The sequence below is a fragment of the Larus michahellis genome, chromosome 6, assembly GCF_964199755.1.
Source record: "Larus michahellis chromosome 6, bLarMic1.1, whole genome shotgun sequence".
NCBI lineage: Eukaryota > Metazoa > Chordata > Aves > Charadriiformes > Laridae > Larus > Larus michahellis.
Window position 1 is genome coordinate 46,332,197 of NC_133901.1, and position 17,477 is coordinate 46,349,673.

Genomic DNA, 17,477 nt, shown 5'->3' on the forward strand with positions numbered 1-17,477 from the left:
ACAGCTCTAGGTCTGGCTGCATGAGCCACTAGCTGCCAGCAAGGTTATAAAACATGCAGATGCTGGGCGCCAAGTAAGGATGGTTTTCCTTCCCCTGTTGCAGTGCACCTTCTATGCCACTGCTGCGTTCATCATCCCAAAAGCACACGTCTCTTCAGGAGAACAGCAGCACTGTTTATTCACAGGCTGGGAAGAAAGGATAAAAGGCTGGAGACTGGGGAAGAAAAGGCAGGCAGATCCTTGTGTGACCCTGCAGTTAATCCCCCAAAACAGTGATGATACATTGATGTGACTACGCAAGGTACTGCTTTGCTCCCAAAACTAACGTGAACATAACAGTGTGTAGTTTGGTTCTCTATAGGTGAAGTGGAAATTACTCTTTGTGGTACCAAGTTAATTTTGCCAGCTAATGACCTGTCTCAAGGAACAACGTAAATGTCTCCAAGCTGAAAATTTATGACCCTGTGACAGCGAGGTGAGTCTCCTCCAAAAAGCTGGTCAGAGACAGTTTCTGCTTCTTTCTCCACTACAGCAAAGGTACCAGCAAAAGATTTTGGAACTATGAAAAAGTAAAGAGCAATCTCTATGCTAACTTCTTCGACAACAAAAATTAAATCAGCCATTCCTCTCAAACAAAACTACAAGTATTTCCACTTTCACGAAAAAGCTTTCTGCTATATATTTTTGGTGTTCAACCACTGTCTTCGTTAACTATGCATTTTCATGAGTTGAAAACGAAAGCATCCCTATTCTCCTACTCGGGCCTATACAGAGCGCAGGCACTGTGAATTCATGTCTGACAGAAGAGAGCAGCTATGCAAGCATGCTTCTGCTCACCAGAAAACCCCAAGCTTTCTTCCAGGCAGGATCAAACAAAACCGAGAATGCTCCATGAATGCGGAGAAGTCTGACCTTCCTCCCTTCCTCTCAGCCTTCATCACTGAAGAAATATCCCAGCTGCATATGTAAATCAACACTATGTATAAATGAAGTTAGTGGTTTACCTGACAGAGTACCCATTACATAGGCAAAAATATATCTTTAATACTGTAAGAAGTATAATTTGATATTCTTTTATTTAATTAAAAGAATACAAATTCTCAATGTACAGAAGCCGACAGCTCTAGAAAAAGGAACTGAGCCGCATCCTCCATTTGTCCCCAGTTGATCTAAAAGTCTGCTCTTACAGCTGGAAGGCTACATTGTTCTGCAAGTCACTTCATTCTGCAAAGTCACTTCATTCTTCATCCTGTGGGCTATGATGGCCAAAAAGGACACCAATTTGTGCCAGTCAAGGGCATGTTTTTTCTGAACCAGATAGTTGTTCATAAGAAACTGGGATGAAATCCCAAAATTTGTATTTCCCTAAGGCCTCTAAAGGGCCATGAGACACATTAAGTTTCACCACATAGCGATGAAAGAGAGAGAGAGCCATCACAGATCAAGGCAGGATTATAACCAGCAATTCTGCAGGGACATATTCCTGTTTCTGCTCCTTGACCTACAAACTAGCTTTGTTTGATTTATTCTGAAATCCTCTCTTATAAAGGAAATATGGCGAGAAAAGTCAGGTGGTTTAGGTATAGAACTCTATTCTTTTTTTATATCCCTCACAGCATCTGCATGGTCATACTTGCAGACAAACACATATTTTCTGTTCTTTGCATTACGACATATTCTAGAAAATATAAACTTCTACTAATATCTAGGCAAACATGATAAAACATAATAATGGAGACTGCTGAAACTATGAGAATGGAAACAGATAATCATAGAATTGTAGAATATCTCAAGTTGGAAGGGACCCATAAGGATCATCAAAGCCCAACTCCCTGCTCCTCACAGGACTACCTACATCATGTGACTAAGAGCATCATCCAGATGCTCCTTGAACTCCAACAGGCTTGATGCTGTAACCACTTCCCTGGGGAGCCTATTCCAGTGATCCCTCTCAGTGAAGAACATTTTCCTAATGTCCAGTCTCAACTTTCCCTGATGCAGCTTCATTCCATTTCCTCATGTCCTGTCACTGGTCAGCAGAGAGAGGAGATCAGCACCTTCCCTCTGCTCCTCTTGAAGAAGTTGTAGATAAAAGAAAATAAAATAAGTTTAAAAATCTAGACTGATCCAGTACCACCCCCATGCTTATTTTTTATCAGTTCCTTTGATCTAGGGTGCTTGTGCCTACAACACAAAGAAATCTATGAACTGAGAAATGCTATACTCCCTCACGAAGCAATATGCACATGACCCACAACAAAAGTAGGCAGGTAGATTTTTAACTTAATACAAATATAAAACTGAAACAGCAGGACTCTGGGCTCCGAACATGCTGTGGACTGAACTGACAGAAAACTGCTCAGACAACAGGAAAAAAATTATTTGGGAACATTATTTCATGGCATAATGTCTTTCTGGTTTTCCAATGTAATTCAGAAAATTTCAACCGGTTCTGAAGAGATGAACTTTGGAGCTCATCTCATGGACCCATCTGGGATAACCAATCTTCAAAATACCTGTGTGCAGCTTGCATGAATGAACCTGTTTGCAGCATGCATGCATTGGTTTACAGATAAAACCAGGAAACATCAACATGAGAAACCATTCTCTTGCTCACCTCCTCTACACAAAGGACCATTGCTGTGAATTCTCTCTAAGGATACTTGTATGCGGAGAAGAATATATGTGAGAGGAGGATACATGCTGCCTGCAACACTAAAGAGCAAAGCTCACTGAGAATGGTGAAGCAGGGAAAGATGGCATCTACTGATTCCATCCTTGCCTTTGTAGTTTTTCTTGGTTGTAAAAGCACAGTTACAGGGCGGAAATCTGTAAATGAGACTTAGATTGCACTGCTTTTTAGGGAATTATAAGGGCTCTTCACCTTTACAAACAGGTGCTTCTGAAAATATTACCTTGCAAACAGAAGTTTTTACATCTCCATGCAAACTGATTAACCTGAGCACTTGGAGGTATGCCAACTGCCCAAGTTCTGAGTCTCCAGGCAGTGCAGGTCTCAGGTCAGACACTGGACTAGAATCAAAACTGGCCTGTCGAAATTTTAGGTTGCTGTGCTCAGAGCACAAGTAGGATGGCTGCCCGCTGTGACACCTTCAGGGCAGAACTAGCAGGACTAGCAGCACTCTGCTTTCAGCTGAGACAGATTTGTTGAGTCTCCAGGCTGAAGATTTCTTAGAAAGGTGAAAGGGAAAGTTTGGCTTTTGAGGTTTATACACCAGGTCTTGCAGCAGATATTATCTTCAATGAGATTTTCAATGTCTCATTCCTACCACTCTCCCCTCTAAAATGCAAGCATATTCGTTAAGCAACAGGTAACCACAATGCACAGCATACCCTGCCAGACAATACACAATGCGGGTCTGGCAGCAGTGATCTCCACCTTCAGCTTACCTGTTTTATGCACTGCAGCCGGTCATTGGTCTGCTGTATGTGCCTGTCCATAGAATTCATTTTGATTGTCTCCACTTTCTTCTACCTGAAAGCCATTAAAATCCCTCGATCTGCAAGACAAGAAGGACAGTAAAGATCACTGAGCACAGTCCATGCACTTCTACCACCTAAACAATCGAGCAGAGCCAATTGCAAGAAAACCCTGAGCACTTTGTGAGATAAAATAGTAATAATCCAAACAACAATGACAGTCAGGCTTTTGCAAGGACAAGGGCATGGGGATTCTTCCTAATCTTCCTCTAAGAGAAAATACCTCCCATAAATATTAAATGAATCAGATATGACAGGGAATTATACGGCCAAAAATAACACAAAATGTGTGTTACAAAGACTCTGGATTTCTGCATTGCAAACAAAAGCAACAGGTATACTTTGGACTCTCCTACAACTAGCAGGTCTATTTAATGAGCCCTTGAAATGACTGAGAAGACAGTGAGGGAACGACTGGGATTCACAACTCAACAGGACTTTCATAATGACTAGCAATTCCAGATTCACAACCTAGTATATATGGAAGAGGACTAATGTTCAGACCAAAGGCCTGAGCAGTTCTTGCCTTCTAGAAAAAGTGCGCCCTTTAAGGTATCTATAGCTGAACAAACTACTTGTTACTTCTGGAAAAATATGTCCTGCACTCTTTAGGCCCATCTCTAACAAACTGTGTCACTTCAGGCAAATTAAAACATCCCTGTGACTTTAAAAAAAAAGTATCTAGAAAATGGAAGACACAGAGTGGTGTTAAGAGTTCTAATTCATGTTGCTACAGCTGTATAAAATCATCAAATGAAAACTGGCAACACGTTATGATGACCTAAAGAGCAAATCCACAGCCCCCTAAGCCCACCACTGATGCTCATCATGCTGAGTTATGTTTGTGGATACAGCTTGGTACACACTGGTGCCATCAAGACGAGCCCTGCTCTGTGTATTCGTTAACTCTTTTTCAGAGCCATGCTTTACATCATACTCCATGATCACACATAAGCAGCTCTTTGTCAAGATAACAGTATGTGTCTGGAATCAAAAACAATGCCTGCAAGACAGGGAAACAGTAGGTGTTAAATCAACACGCACACATCATGCCGAATTCGCCATTTACCTCTCCCTTATCCCTGTGTTCAGACTGGGGTAAGGAGTTAGCCATAGCACAAACAGCTCTACTGATCTGAAAGGCAGGAATGGCGAAAACGCCACTCAAACTTGGACCAAGTGCAAGACACTAAAAGCACAAGTAAGCGTAAGTAAGCCTCCTGGTGTGGGCACGCTGTGCATTTCACTGTGCCCCTTCCACCCATTACCCCCTTCTCTGGCCTTGCCAGTTTTCCTATAGTGGCAGAACAGCAGATCATAAAGATGGAAGCCAACAGCTAATTAACAGTTTCAGTCCATAATTCATACTACCAAACGGTTTGCACCATGACTTCTACTTATTTATGTTTTAAGTAGAACTGCATGAGACTCCAGCCTGTACTTAATAAGCTGAGCAGTTTTAAGTGCTTTTTTCTAGAATTCACCTCTCAGGGGCACAGAGTTGTTTCACACATACATATGTATACTCTGCTGTTTTAATCACTTTCATGGCATCTAAAATGGAAATGAAACCATAGATACTGCGCATTGGAACATGAAAACAGTCTTTGCCTACATATTCTCATATCCTTCTACTGTGACAGAGCGGTACAGTCTAAGGAGTTGTATCCTCACACTCACGAACAGGGAGTGGGCATGGATTCAGAAATACATACCCAAATGCTGTATTTATATAAAACTTTATACGAGCACAAGTAAGGTCCTGGACTCACACAGAAGCCTCTCCCTCATGAATCTCTTCAGTGGCACTGAGCAGTTTGTTATTCTGAGAGCTTTTCATAACAAAACTCTCTTCCACTCCCTACAAACACATAAGAGACAGCAAATTTTTCAGATAGTTGTTCAGTTAGAGAAGCTGGCCGCCCACCACTCCTACTACACAACTCAACATCTCTTCAGTTAAAGTACCTCTACAAGTCCAGCACTGCCCATACTCAACCCCCAGAAGGAGAAGAGTGTTCCCCATGGTGGGAACCCTGACTGCATGGCTGTCATGGCAAGACAGACTCCAGACCACAGCATCTGCGTGCATCCCACATACCCAAGCCGCCTGAGATTTCTGTACCTAGCTGATAATGTTCTTCCATGGCTCCTGCCGGATTAGACTCGGGGAAAGAAATCTTTTCTGCTAGACAGCTAAATGAGGTCTTACAACAGCAGCTCAAACTCCTCATCTCCACACTCTAGACACAAGAGGGTTCAATAAAGCACTCCTGTCAATAAATTATAATACTTATGAAATGGAAAAGCCTGTTTCACATACAAGTATTATCGTTTGATTATGCCACTGCCACCTTCTCCATAGCAAATACCATCCAAAGGTCCTTTAGCAAGCGTAAATTGATAGATTTTATTAAAAGCAAGTAACACGGTCTTATCTGCCTGTAAGACCCCCAAACAGACCTCAGTAGTCATGAAGTTTAATCTCTCAGTGGACAGCAGAGGTATTTATCAAGAGATAAGCTAGCCCAGAGATGACACCACTTCAGCAGTGATCCATCTTACAAGCTGGGACACATTATCTGCATTTTAATTGAGCATCAGGACAGATGGAGAAGGGCACGCTGAAAACAAACACAAATGTATTCATGCACATAAATTTTTGTTGAAATACTTGAAGAAAGGCAAACTGAGGCTGCTTAAAAAAAAAAAAAAAGTCAGGATATTTTTGCTTAATGAACCAGTATGCAAAATACCGTATTTCTGGTCGACTTTGTGACACAGTTTTTGTCTATTTCGGCATTACCTATTTAACCTCCTCAGTGCCATACAGCCACATAGAGAAACTGGGAGCCAAGCTGAAAAGACTGTCTGTCCCAAGCAAGAGATACACAGACATACCCTATACTGCCAGAAAACACAATTCTCAAGCACAGCCAGATACACCAGCACTCAGGCTCATGGCTAGTGGCATCAGGAGCTGCCTCTGGTGTTACTGGCAAACATGTTTCAGGGCTGGGAGACTGCAGAGAGATTTTACATGACAACGACTTGCATTCATGTACTGTCACTCAGGCCAACAAACTATCCCGCACGTTGATTTACGAACTGTACATATAACACAACCCTAATGCTCTGCCTTCTAGTTAACCGTAAACAAAATCAAATGTTACTATCGGGCACCTGAACCACAGCTTACTATTGTACTTGTCCAAATTGTCACTTCTCCCACACAGCATAGCTTCTCAAAGCCCATTTGGAAAAGCCGAGGGCAAAGCACAGAGAATGAACTTGCACGACTGAGCAGGACTGAAGGCAGGACTGGGAGTGCAGTCCCCTGCTCTGCTAACACAGATATGCCATACAATTTCTGTCATAAACTCATCAAATTCAGTCTCAAAAATAGTTCTGCTTTTAACACCCAATGGCTTCCACTGAAAAGCACTCTCTGACTCTCACCCTTCCCCTAGTAGCTAGAAGTATGTTCACTTCCATCCTCAACTTCATTTGTTCTCACCTCCACCTCTTCCCCCTCACTGCACGGACGGACACCCACCACCCCTTTATCGACACCGGTTTGCTACTTTAACCAGCCCAAGCTCATTTATTCTCTTCTGGTCAAGAGAAGCCCCTCAGTCTACTAATTCCCCCAGGGCAGTAAATGTTTGTTGCATGCACTCAACAGCCAAAATTGTACATATGAAGCCTCACCACGTACAATGACATTAACACATTGTACTTGAAATATCTTACCTCACCCCCACAAGACTCATTTTTACCTTTCTCTCAGATACACCATAAGAGCATCAAATAGAATAATTTTTTTCAGTTAGCACACCGTCTCTAAGTCATTTCTGCTATCAAAAATGCAGAGCTCATTAGTGGGAAACCATTATTATCGGGAAATTATTCTTTCATAGGCCTCAGCAAGAATTAAAAGATTAAATGTGGGAAGTGAGAATTATCATATGGATCTGAAATTTCACCAAGGCAGAATAAAAATGTTGACACCAGACCGTTTTGCCTTGAAAAAATACCAGCAGAATTAAATTTCCAGTAACTATACCTACCACACAAGTACTGCTGTACACTGGTCTGGTTCTGACGTGCACATCTTCATGCTGTAATTTTAAAAAAATGCCCTTTCTGTCGATCTCAAGCTGTTTTAAAAGTAGCAGCAAGATCACTTTACTTGAAAATAATGGTGCTTAAGATACAGAAAGGCCAGCAGGGCTGAATAAGAGCAGACTTCTATTCGGTTAAGTGCCAAGCGTTTATCAGGTCACAAGTGAAAATGACTTTGCAGGGTCCCTCACTAGCCTCTGGTGTACCTGAACTAGAAACCATGCTAAGATTCAGGTGCTGCAGGCAGCTCAAGAGACAGCAGGGGATGTTGCTGATCGGGATTAAGGGTACTGGCAGAGTGGGATAGAGAAGGGAATTTTACCCGGTGCTTCATAACAAATCCCCTGTTTGGTGCACACATTAGGCAGAAAGGTCGTATGCTACTGCTTTATATGCTAACTCCATCCAAAAAGATAAACAAAAAAAGAAGTGCTCCAAGCACCTTCTGGTAATTCAGCAATAAAAAGGCCCATTCTTCTGCTGTCTTTTCTGAGGTAAAGACCCAATCTCTCACTCTTAAAAAAAAAAAAAAAAAAAGAAAAAAAAATTATGTGAATTATTCTTTGCCTTCCTTCTTCCCTCCCCTCTAGCATGCGAGTTTATAGCCCTAGGCAGTAATTAAAGAGCCCTCATTTACATATTTATGATGCCTCAAAAATGGAGAACGTGTTTTTTTTAAAGGAACAGATGTATCGACCTGTTAGACTTTTTTTTTTTAACCCTGAACACACTGAATGTTTTTTCTTAAACGATTACAACAAAACTCTCTTCAATACTGAAAAAAGAAATTATGTAGTGGCTATAAGAAAGAGAGTTTCACAAGCTTCTGCTACACTCTGTGTTGGCTGGAAGTTCAAGTTAGGAATTTGCAGTTATCGTATCAGAAACTGGACTTACAGAAACGTGCTTAAGAAGAGCAATTTAGTAAAACACGGGCCCTACCAATTCCTTAGGCAGCCTAAACAGCCTCCTAAAAAAAAAAGTTTGAAAAAAAATAATCAAACATCTCAGCACTGCTTCAAAACACTGACATGTCTAAAAACATACTGCAGTTTGAAAGTAAGTGTGGTTTCAGTTCTGCTCTGGGGCAAGCTCTCCTCACGGCCAGGGCTACCATCCACAGTAAGAGCTCTGGCCACGCTGGGACCAATGGACCACAGAAACCTGCTCACCTGCAGCCAAGGGAGACCCGAATCACCAGCACTGACCTTCTCCCCAAGTTGAGGGAGACCCCTCACACTGTGCTTTTTGCTCTTCTTCCCCTCTCCCAGGCTTTCTTCCCTCACTGGCGGGTAAAGACAGAAGCAGAGCAGAACTCACTGGAAGCACGTTCCCCGCCGCCCAGCCGAGGCTGGTGCAGGCCCCACAGCCCCACCAAGCCTGGCCACCCCCCTCACCTGAGCAATCAAGATTTTCTGGAGAAATCAAGTTTTTAGCGAATTACCTTTCCCCCTGAAAGAGAGAAGAGCAGAGAAGGCAGACCTTCCAAGGAGACAGGCGAGGCAGGGAAGCAGTGGCTGTGAGGCGCTGGGGGGCCGGCAGCACCGGGCCAGGCTGGGTTTCCGTCCCCCCAGGGCCGGCACACCGCCAGCCACCCTGCGGGAGCTGCGGCTACTGCAGGTAACAAGATCTACTTTGAAGCCACTTCGGACCGCTCAACGGAAGAAGGACATGAAAAAAAGATACAGGAAAACCCCTCATCAGTCAAGAAACTCCTTTTTTAACATCACTGAGTAAGTGAGAGGACGAAAAGAAGAAAACTGTTCCCTAGACGGGAATTCAACATGGCAGTTTTCAAGCGCCCCTCTTCCCCGCCACAGAACCGAAGCTGGCTAATAGTGTTTATTCAGTCAGCTACAACTAATAATTCCCTGCATGTCTGCAGTGTGCGGAGGGTCGCGGGGCCGAGGGGACCCGCGGCAGAGCTGCCCCAGCGGCAGAGCTGCCCCAGCGGCAGAGCTGCCCCAGCTGAGCGGGGGGAAGCACCAAGCGAGGGCGCCGGGCCGGGCCGTGAGGGGGAGCCGGGCCCGCTCCCCGCCGCGCCGGCAGGGGGCGCCGCAGGCCCGCGTCGCAGCCGGGAGGGAGCGCGGGGCCGGGGCCGAGCAGGCGAGAAAGCCGCGTTCCATCGCCCGAAGGCGCGTATCCCTGAGGCGGCGGGTCAGAAACAGCCCGGCGGCCCTCGGGAGCCTGTCGCCCCAAACGATAAATTTAAGGAACATCAGTTACCTCGGGGCCCGGGCCTGGTGGTCAAACGTGTCGGTCCAGGGACAAAACAACATCTAATTCCACTTGACGCTTTCCTTAACATTAAACACCTTTTAAAAAGTTGTTTCTTGAACTATCAGCACACGCGCCTCGGTCATGCCCACAGATGAACACTATTAATTGCATGTAATTGCATTAATTCTCCTTTTCAGCATGAGGCCGGTGCCCTCCTGCAGCCCGGCGAGGCTCCGACACACAGACCGGTAGCGCCAAGGCTGGGTGCAGCTCAGCACGTAGGCTCTCACAGGCGCAGACCGCAGCCGTACATCCAGATCCCTCACCGCGCAGGGAAAGGTCTCCAAGCCAGCTTTTCACTAAGAGAATTTCCAAAGATGCTCTCAAAGATTATTCTCTGGAAAAAAGTTTAATACCTATCCACGAAAACTATTTTATTTCCCCTGCTAGATATGGTACTAAAGAAAAAAAGGTATAAAATGTCAGGCGAAAGGCTGTTTTAGTCATTAAACACTTGAAAAAGGAAGTTGTTTTAATAAAGCCTTATTTACCATAAGCTGCTAAACAGCTACTGCTGTTGGCTTTGAGCTATTAAAAAGGGCCAGATGTGAAACAAAGCAGCGTTTGTTATGCTGGGTGAGGAAGAATAGATATTTGTGCTGTGCTGCTTTCCATTGTTGCTCTACAAATGTGCAGTAATCCCCAGAAGACTTTCTATCATCTCTGACTGCAAGAGGGGGAAAGCGAGCAAGCGTGTGCGTGTGTGCACTGCCAGCAGGCACAGCCTCAGCGAGGTGGGAGCGGGATCGTGTAATTTATGGTGGCTTGAGCTGCAAGCGCTGGCAGTTTTGTCGGGTTTAAGGAAGCTGTTTCCGCCGCTGTGTGCTGGGGAACATTTTTATATACAGAGCCTATTATATGCAGACATGAACAGCCAGCCGGATACACACAAAAGCAAACCCACACATGGTTCTGGAAAAAAAAAAAAAAAAAAGACAGCATGACAGCTTGCATAAGCAAGCCTGCTGGACTCCTTTGGGAGGAGGAGCGGCGGTGCGCAGAAGTTGTTCAATCATGAAGCACATCTGCAGCCTGATTACAAAAGCAAAGGTGGTAGGGCTAGCTGCAAGCACATACATGGCACTGGGATATGACCTATGCTTAAAGTGTAGACATAAGAATACAAAAAAACCCCCACCATTGTTTAAGAGTGGTACAGCAGGGACATTAAAAAAAAAATAAATCACATCTCTAGCTAAGGAGAATGCTCCTTCGAGCCCGAACAAGTTGGTCACTGGCCAGCACTAACCATAAAGCACATGAACCGCCTCCTGCACTGGCAGCCCTCACCTCCAGCCCGCTGGCTGAAATGACTGGTTTCCTCAGACCGAGAGCGGCATCTGCAGATCCCAGTTTCAGGTAATTGCCCTGCTGTATGCTTATATTACAAGGTTGGTTTCCCTGCATTCCACCCAGCTCCTAGTGTCATCAGCTCTGTCAGCTTGTTATCTTTAGGGAGAGCAAGGAGGGAAAAGGACACTACAGTTTAAACCAGCAAGAGGTAATAACACAAAATTAAAGGCAGAAGTGCGTAGAAGTGTGCTCCTGGGGAGCCAGGGCTGACAGACCTGCTGTAGTGCTCTCAGAGGCTTTGCACACTCCAATATAGACAGATCTGCTAGAACAAACATTGACAGTTCCACAGCAGAATCCACTGATCCAGTGGTTTATTAAATGTACTGTAGCTTGCAGGTAAGAAATGCTAATCCTCATCGGGACGGCTACAAGCAAATGAGCCATCCCTAAAAGCTTTCAGGGTTGCACTCAAATCATTTCATAACCAGTGTCCCTGATCACTCACACAACAATGCTGTAAAAAAACCTTCCCTGATAAATTGCAAAATCCTAAACCGAGACAGAATCTAGCATTTCTTCCCACCTTTCAGGCTCAATGGGAGGATTGCAGAGGAAATCAGGTGAGCATAAGAACTGAAAAGGATCTGCATTCCAGCACATGATGCTCGCTTATTCACCTAATTGTTTCTTTCAAAGGTTCTGTGGTAAGATGTAAAGCATTTGTTGAAAATTCTTTGTGTTTGCCTATCCAATACTGTGATATGCATGAAGTGTTGCTAACATCATCTGGCTTACCTGCATTCTGAGGGCTGAGCCTATAGCGTTGCTACAAAGAATGTGTATCAACTGTAAACTTTTTCCTGCTCTTGCTAGACATTTATCAGTTACTAAAGAAAGCCAGCTGGTTTGGACATATTCATCCATGTCACTTGCTTAAAACCTGAAAGATAAGCTACAGAAGACAGCCTAATACAAGCATTTTTAAAGGTCCAGTAACAACTCAATTGATCTGTTCAAAGACGGTCTTCAGAAGCAGGAGAAAAGAAAGACAGGAGAGATGGCACTAGCAGCAAATATTTTTAACAATTTAACAATAACCTATCAAAAAGTGAAGATGCTATTTTGTATTTGCTATGGTCCGATAACATCTCTCTCTACCCAGACAGCCTGCTATGTAACAAACAGAGGTCAAAACCTCTTGGGCCAGCCCAAAGAAATGCTCCTAGCAAGAAACATGTCAAGCCCACTGTGAATTAGAATGAGAATGATTTGCATTCTGACACTGAATGCCCTCTTACTTTATCTGATGAAACTAGGCATGTTCTGGAAGTTGAACTGTAGCATTCGAAGGAAACTGTCCGCTGATTTCTTCTTGTGATACCGTATCACCACAATTTATATTCCTCATTACTGGGTAGCAACAGAAAGAACGTAACAATCCCCCCATCCCCAAAGTATAATGCACCCAATAAAGGAAGGAGAAAGATTTGGACTCTCTTTTTTTCCACTAAGTTTAGCATTGTGAAGAAGGCGTAGAGTCAAAGTAGATGGTAATTTCTCTTTATGGTCTATAAACATAAGATTTATTTACCTTTTTTTTATCCTATGAGAACAAAGACCCTGCTCCCAAGAACAATGATTTCTGGTAAGCCACCAGGGAACGCATCACTCCTTTGGAGAAAATTACTCAGGGAGAGGGAAGGAGAGGAGGAAGAAAAGGGGCATTATCTCAATTAACGAAGTCTCTAGAGAACAGAGCAACTGTATAGCTGCTTTGGGATACAGGCTCTAATAACTTTGATATCTGCCATTATCCTGGTCTGTTCTGATGAAATTTAAGTAAAGATTTACCCAACTTCCCAGAACGGAAGCAAAATGAATTCCAGGAGGACCAGCAAAACCTGTAAAGGCTAAATATAGCTGAAGAAATAAGGTAGAAATAGGATGGCTGTGAATACTTGTAGCCAGAAAAACAGAGTAGTCACTGGCAACCAAGTTACATTTTCTGCACCACTTTCAGTGGCTACCCAAACATGGCTTCTCTCAAATTCTCCACTAATTTTGAATTATGACAATTTAGAGCTGGGGGGTGCCTTTTCTTTCAAATAATTTAAACTAAAGATATTAGACATTTAGACAACAAAACTACAGTTTTTAAAGCAGCTGATCGAAGATCCATCCATATTAATCCTTCTGGACCTGTAGGATACCAAGGTATTTTGTCTTATTGAATTGTCCTGCAGACAAATGTCCAATACTTCAAGTCACGACCAAATCCTAAATTTAAGAAACCTTGCTGCCCATCTGGGTAAAACGATCAAGGATTGCACAAGGGGGAAAAAAAAAAAAAAAAAAAGACTGCGTATCCCTCAAGTTTTTTGTATATATTCAGTGAAGCATTGTGTGAACACAATATATTGGGAAGCTTGAAATGTGACTGCTGTTTATGTTAGTCTCAACAGCTAATATTCAAGCACCTGAAACACAACCAAACTGACAGATACATTGCTACTGAAACTTCATGAAGAAGCCCAGATATATTTTTGACATCCTATAGTTGATTTTGAAAACAATGCCATTTAAAAACTAGTGCCAACTGTAGTGTCTTCATTCCAAGAAAGTCAAAGCTGCACACATCCCTTCTATTTGACTAGCTATAATGTAGTCATTGCTTTTCCTGTTTTCTGAGTGCCCATAATTCCACTAAGGTGGAAATTCTTGTAGAGACCTAGATCACAAAGCACTGCAGGAGCTTTACACAGCAAAGTCTGCTGCCTTCAGGGAAGATTTTAACTGAAACACTTGTGATCATCTGCACTGCCCATTCTGTTTTCTCACTATCTTATCATCTGAGAAGACCTTTATATCTAGAAACTGGTCGTTGGGAATTGCCAGTGTCCCAGAGCTACTTTACAGGCAAATAAAGACTTACCATCAAAGAAGTTTCATTTTACCAAAAACCTTAACAGACTATTCGGTTTTCAAGGGTTTGATGAATTTCATGGTTAAAGATGTCACCTGCTCAGTTCACAAACCTCTTGGGATAATCGAGAACAGATTTCAGTAACATTTCTTCCCAGAGCACAGATCTCCGTTAGCTGTACCTCCACAAAGTCTCTCACCCTCAGGTGACAGCATGAGCAAAGCTGAAATGGCATCTGACAGAACACAATACAGATATTGAGCAGGTGTTTTAAAATCCTCTCAAATATTTGAAAGCAGCAACTATACAAATGCTAAATTGGGCATGAACAAAAGCTACCACGATGGATAAGACTGGGAATCAATATGGTCTCCCCTGTTAAGAAGAGGAGGGCAGAGTTCCCATCATCACCACTGCTGTTTCAACTGGAGCAGGCCAGGAGCGAGCCTGACAACTTATGAGTAACAATTGTCTTACAAACTGAAGCAGCCAGACTTCCCATTTTTATTACAGACATTGTAAACAGAAACACTGTTACTAATGAATTATTTACAGTGCAGTCCATAAATTAAGACACCTAGACTGTCTTGTGTTTTTCATACCACCATCATTATTACAAAGTATCTGCCCAGAAGCTTTTTCCCATAACCGCAGGGCAAAGTCACCCCTGTGAACAGAGACTTGAGCTCTTCTCCTGACTAACCACCACCAAACACTTCACTTCTTCAGCCCCTTTGGCTTTCCAGTTACATCGAGAGCTCCTCTGGGTAGATGCTGTCTCCACCAAATATGCATAAAGTGCCTAACACAAATCAAAATCCAGACCTGGCTACCACATGCTAGTTTAATATAAACAATGAAAAGTGACATAACACAATCCTTAATGTATGTACTACTGTAAGTTAAGGATAAAACATCTAATATTACCCTTCCTGCAATTTCAAGACAAAATTTCCAACATCCAGCCAGACTTCCAAATACAGAATTAAATTAACCTGATAAACTTACACTGTACATCCAGATGATATCTGGATACAAGCAGTTTAAGTCCAGATGGCATTTTCTTTTCTTCTACTCATATCCTTCCTTTCTTACTTTTTGTTTAAATGGTTATTATGACACAGAGTAGCAGACCTCAAAGCGCTACACACTTTTCTTCTTTGTTCCCAACGGCAACAATACAGACTCCGGAGGTCAGCTTTATAGCCTTCAAGTTTTTCTGAAGCCCCGCCTGATTAGACATACTCTGGAGCGACTTTCATTCTGATCAAACGTGACGTGCTGGCGACATGCCTACAAAGCTGGCAGGGCAGCCGTGCAGCAAAACCTTCAGCAGGCAGGCCTAGGTGTAACATCTTATTTGGAACAACGCACGGCTCCCCCTGATCCAGGCAGGGATAGCAAAAGAATGGCTGGTGCTAAACAGGTCGTGCTGTGGGAGCAGCCCATTCGCTCCTGTCCCATCTGGGACCAGGGAACCGATTCAGACGGTTAGTACTGTCAGACAGTAGTTACAAGAGTTTTTATTTTTTCTGATTTTGCTTTTCTTGACATAAAACCAGCCGTGAAGAAGGAGTTATGTAGTAAAAAACAGCTCTTCCTTCCCCACAAAAAAACCATCTCACTAACTTGCACTACTTCAAATTAAGGACTTCTTCGAGCCACCCTTTTCCACAGGCCAAAAATTGAACCTGGCTCCACTCCTTTGTAGTACATTCAGACACTCACTAGTCCTGAATAAGGCAATTTCTACACTATTATCTTTCTGTGCTGTCTGTCTATCAGCGGGTTAAGAGTTAAGATAGATGTAGTTCTTCCTCCTAAGGTGATGGTGGCATTCAAAGAGGCAGATAATAAACTACTAAAATAATGCAGTGCTCTATCTTCTATCTCTACACTTCTCAGCTGCTTATGATTTCACTTTTCTGACTGTACAAAGCATCAGAAGCAGGCAAATACCTATGTAAATGTCTTCTGCCAACAGTGACTTCTTGGCCATTAGGAAATATCAAGGCAGCAACAATTAGACAAGTCCTTAAGTTAGCTGCAAGCAAATAAGAGTAATTTAAAAAGAAAGTCTATGAGAACAAGACTCACCAACCTTTTTACAGGTTGACACAAATACTGGAGATGTAAAGGCAAAATGGGATATCTACACTATAGTACAAGACATGACAAAATCCAATCTCCTCCTGGCTTCTATGAAACGCCATGTGAGAAAGCATGACTTTTCAGTTCTTTTCAACTACTACTTCTTTTCTTTAAAAGAATGAGAATTATTTGACAACCTTCTCTTTTTCTTACCAGCTCAAATACAGAGGTATTGCACACTAGGTGTTATGACCATCTCTATGGCAGGACAAAATCAGGACGTGAACCCTTTCTTGACTCCAGAAGGTTTTGTTCTGAAAGGAAGCTGCATGTGCAAGCCAGAGGTAAGCCACACTATGCACAGACAGAACCCTAACCTGAAGAACCAGGGACCTGCGCCTGCCCAGAAAGACACAAAAAGATGTGGATTAAAAATAATTTATATCAGGCAAGCAAAGGAAAAAAATATTAAAAAAAAAAAGAAAAAAAGATCCTGCCACAAAGTTGGTAGAGTGTAAGTTAAGCAAAATTAATCACCTTCCTTTGCAATCATTAAAGCATTATGAAGATCTTTGTAAGATTTTTTATTAAAAAGATCAGTGTTTATTAATCACCCACCCTAATTCAATCTTAAGCTCATTAACAATAAACAAACTAATAAATGAAAACCCTAAAATGCCAGTTCTGTGACTGTAAAAATACTATGCATTAGTTTCTCATAAGATTGATTCAGTCCCTGAAAACACCCCATGACATTACAGATAACAGTCAAAAGTCTGTGGATCCTGGCTCCACAGAATGACGACCTGCTGCCACCTGCAAGCATCATAAATCCGTTGAACAAGCCAACTATTTTCAAGCTTCCTCCCATTTTGCTTTCCACAAGAAGGGACACAGTTTGCACATAAATTTCTTTTTTACTGCCTTCAATAGGCCTGAAAAAATGTAGGGGGATGCGTATGACATCATATAGCAATGTTGTGACTTATTTCCACTGCTGAGCAACAAAATTATACACTTTTCAAAACTGGTAAGTGGGCAGGTATTTCACTGGAAGGTTGACTTTTAGTCTGGGGAGCCAAACTTGCTCCTTATTACAGTTCTGTTAGTCTGGCCTCTTCTCCAGCGGAGACACATTGCGGGAGCCCAGTTGCATGTTCTCTAGGTGACTTGTCCAAGGGGACACCACAGGCAATTGTGAACCTTTGACGCAAGCACCAGACAGTGTCCTAACACCTAAGTCTCTCCTTCCTTATCTATC

The 17,477-nt window shown here is 42.9% G+C and overlaps 1 protein-coding gene across 9 annotated transcripts in view; it reads right to left on the reverse strand.

Moving 5' to 3' along the window:
- Window positions 1–17,477, reverse strand: part of ZMIZ1 (zinc finger MIZ-type containing 1) — a 352,972-nt gene that overhangs the window by 155,436 nt on the left and 180,059 nt on the right. For all 9 annotated transcript variants that reach the window (XM_074592795.1, XM_074592794.1, XM_074592792.1 and 6 more), the window contains one exon: window positions 3,412–3,521. In XM_074592795.1, the coding sequence (XP_074448896.1) occupies window positions 3,412–3,471 (60 nt within the window). In that variant the 5' untranslated portion in view covers window positions 3,472–3,521. The remainder of the gene's footprint in view (window positions 1–3,411; window positions 3,522–17,477) is intronic.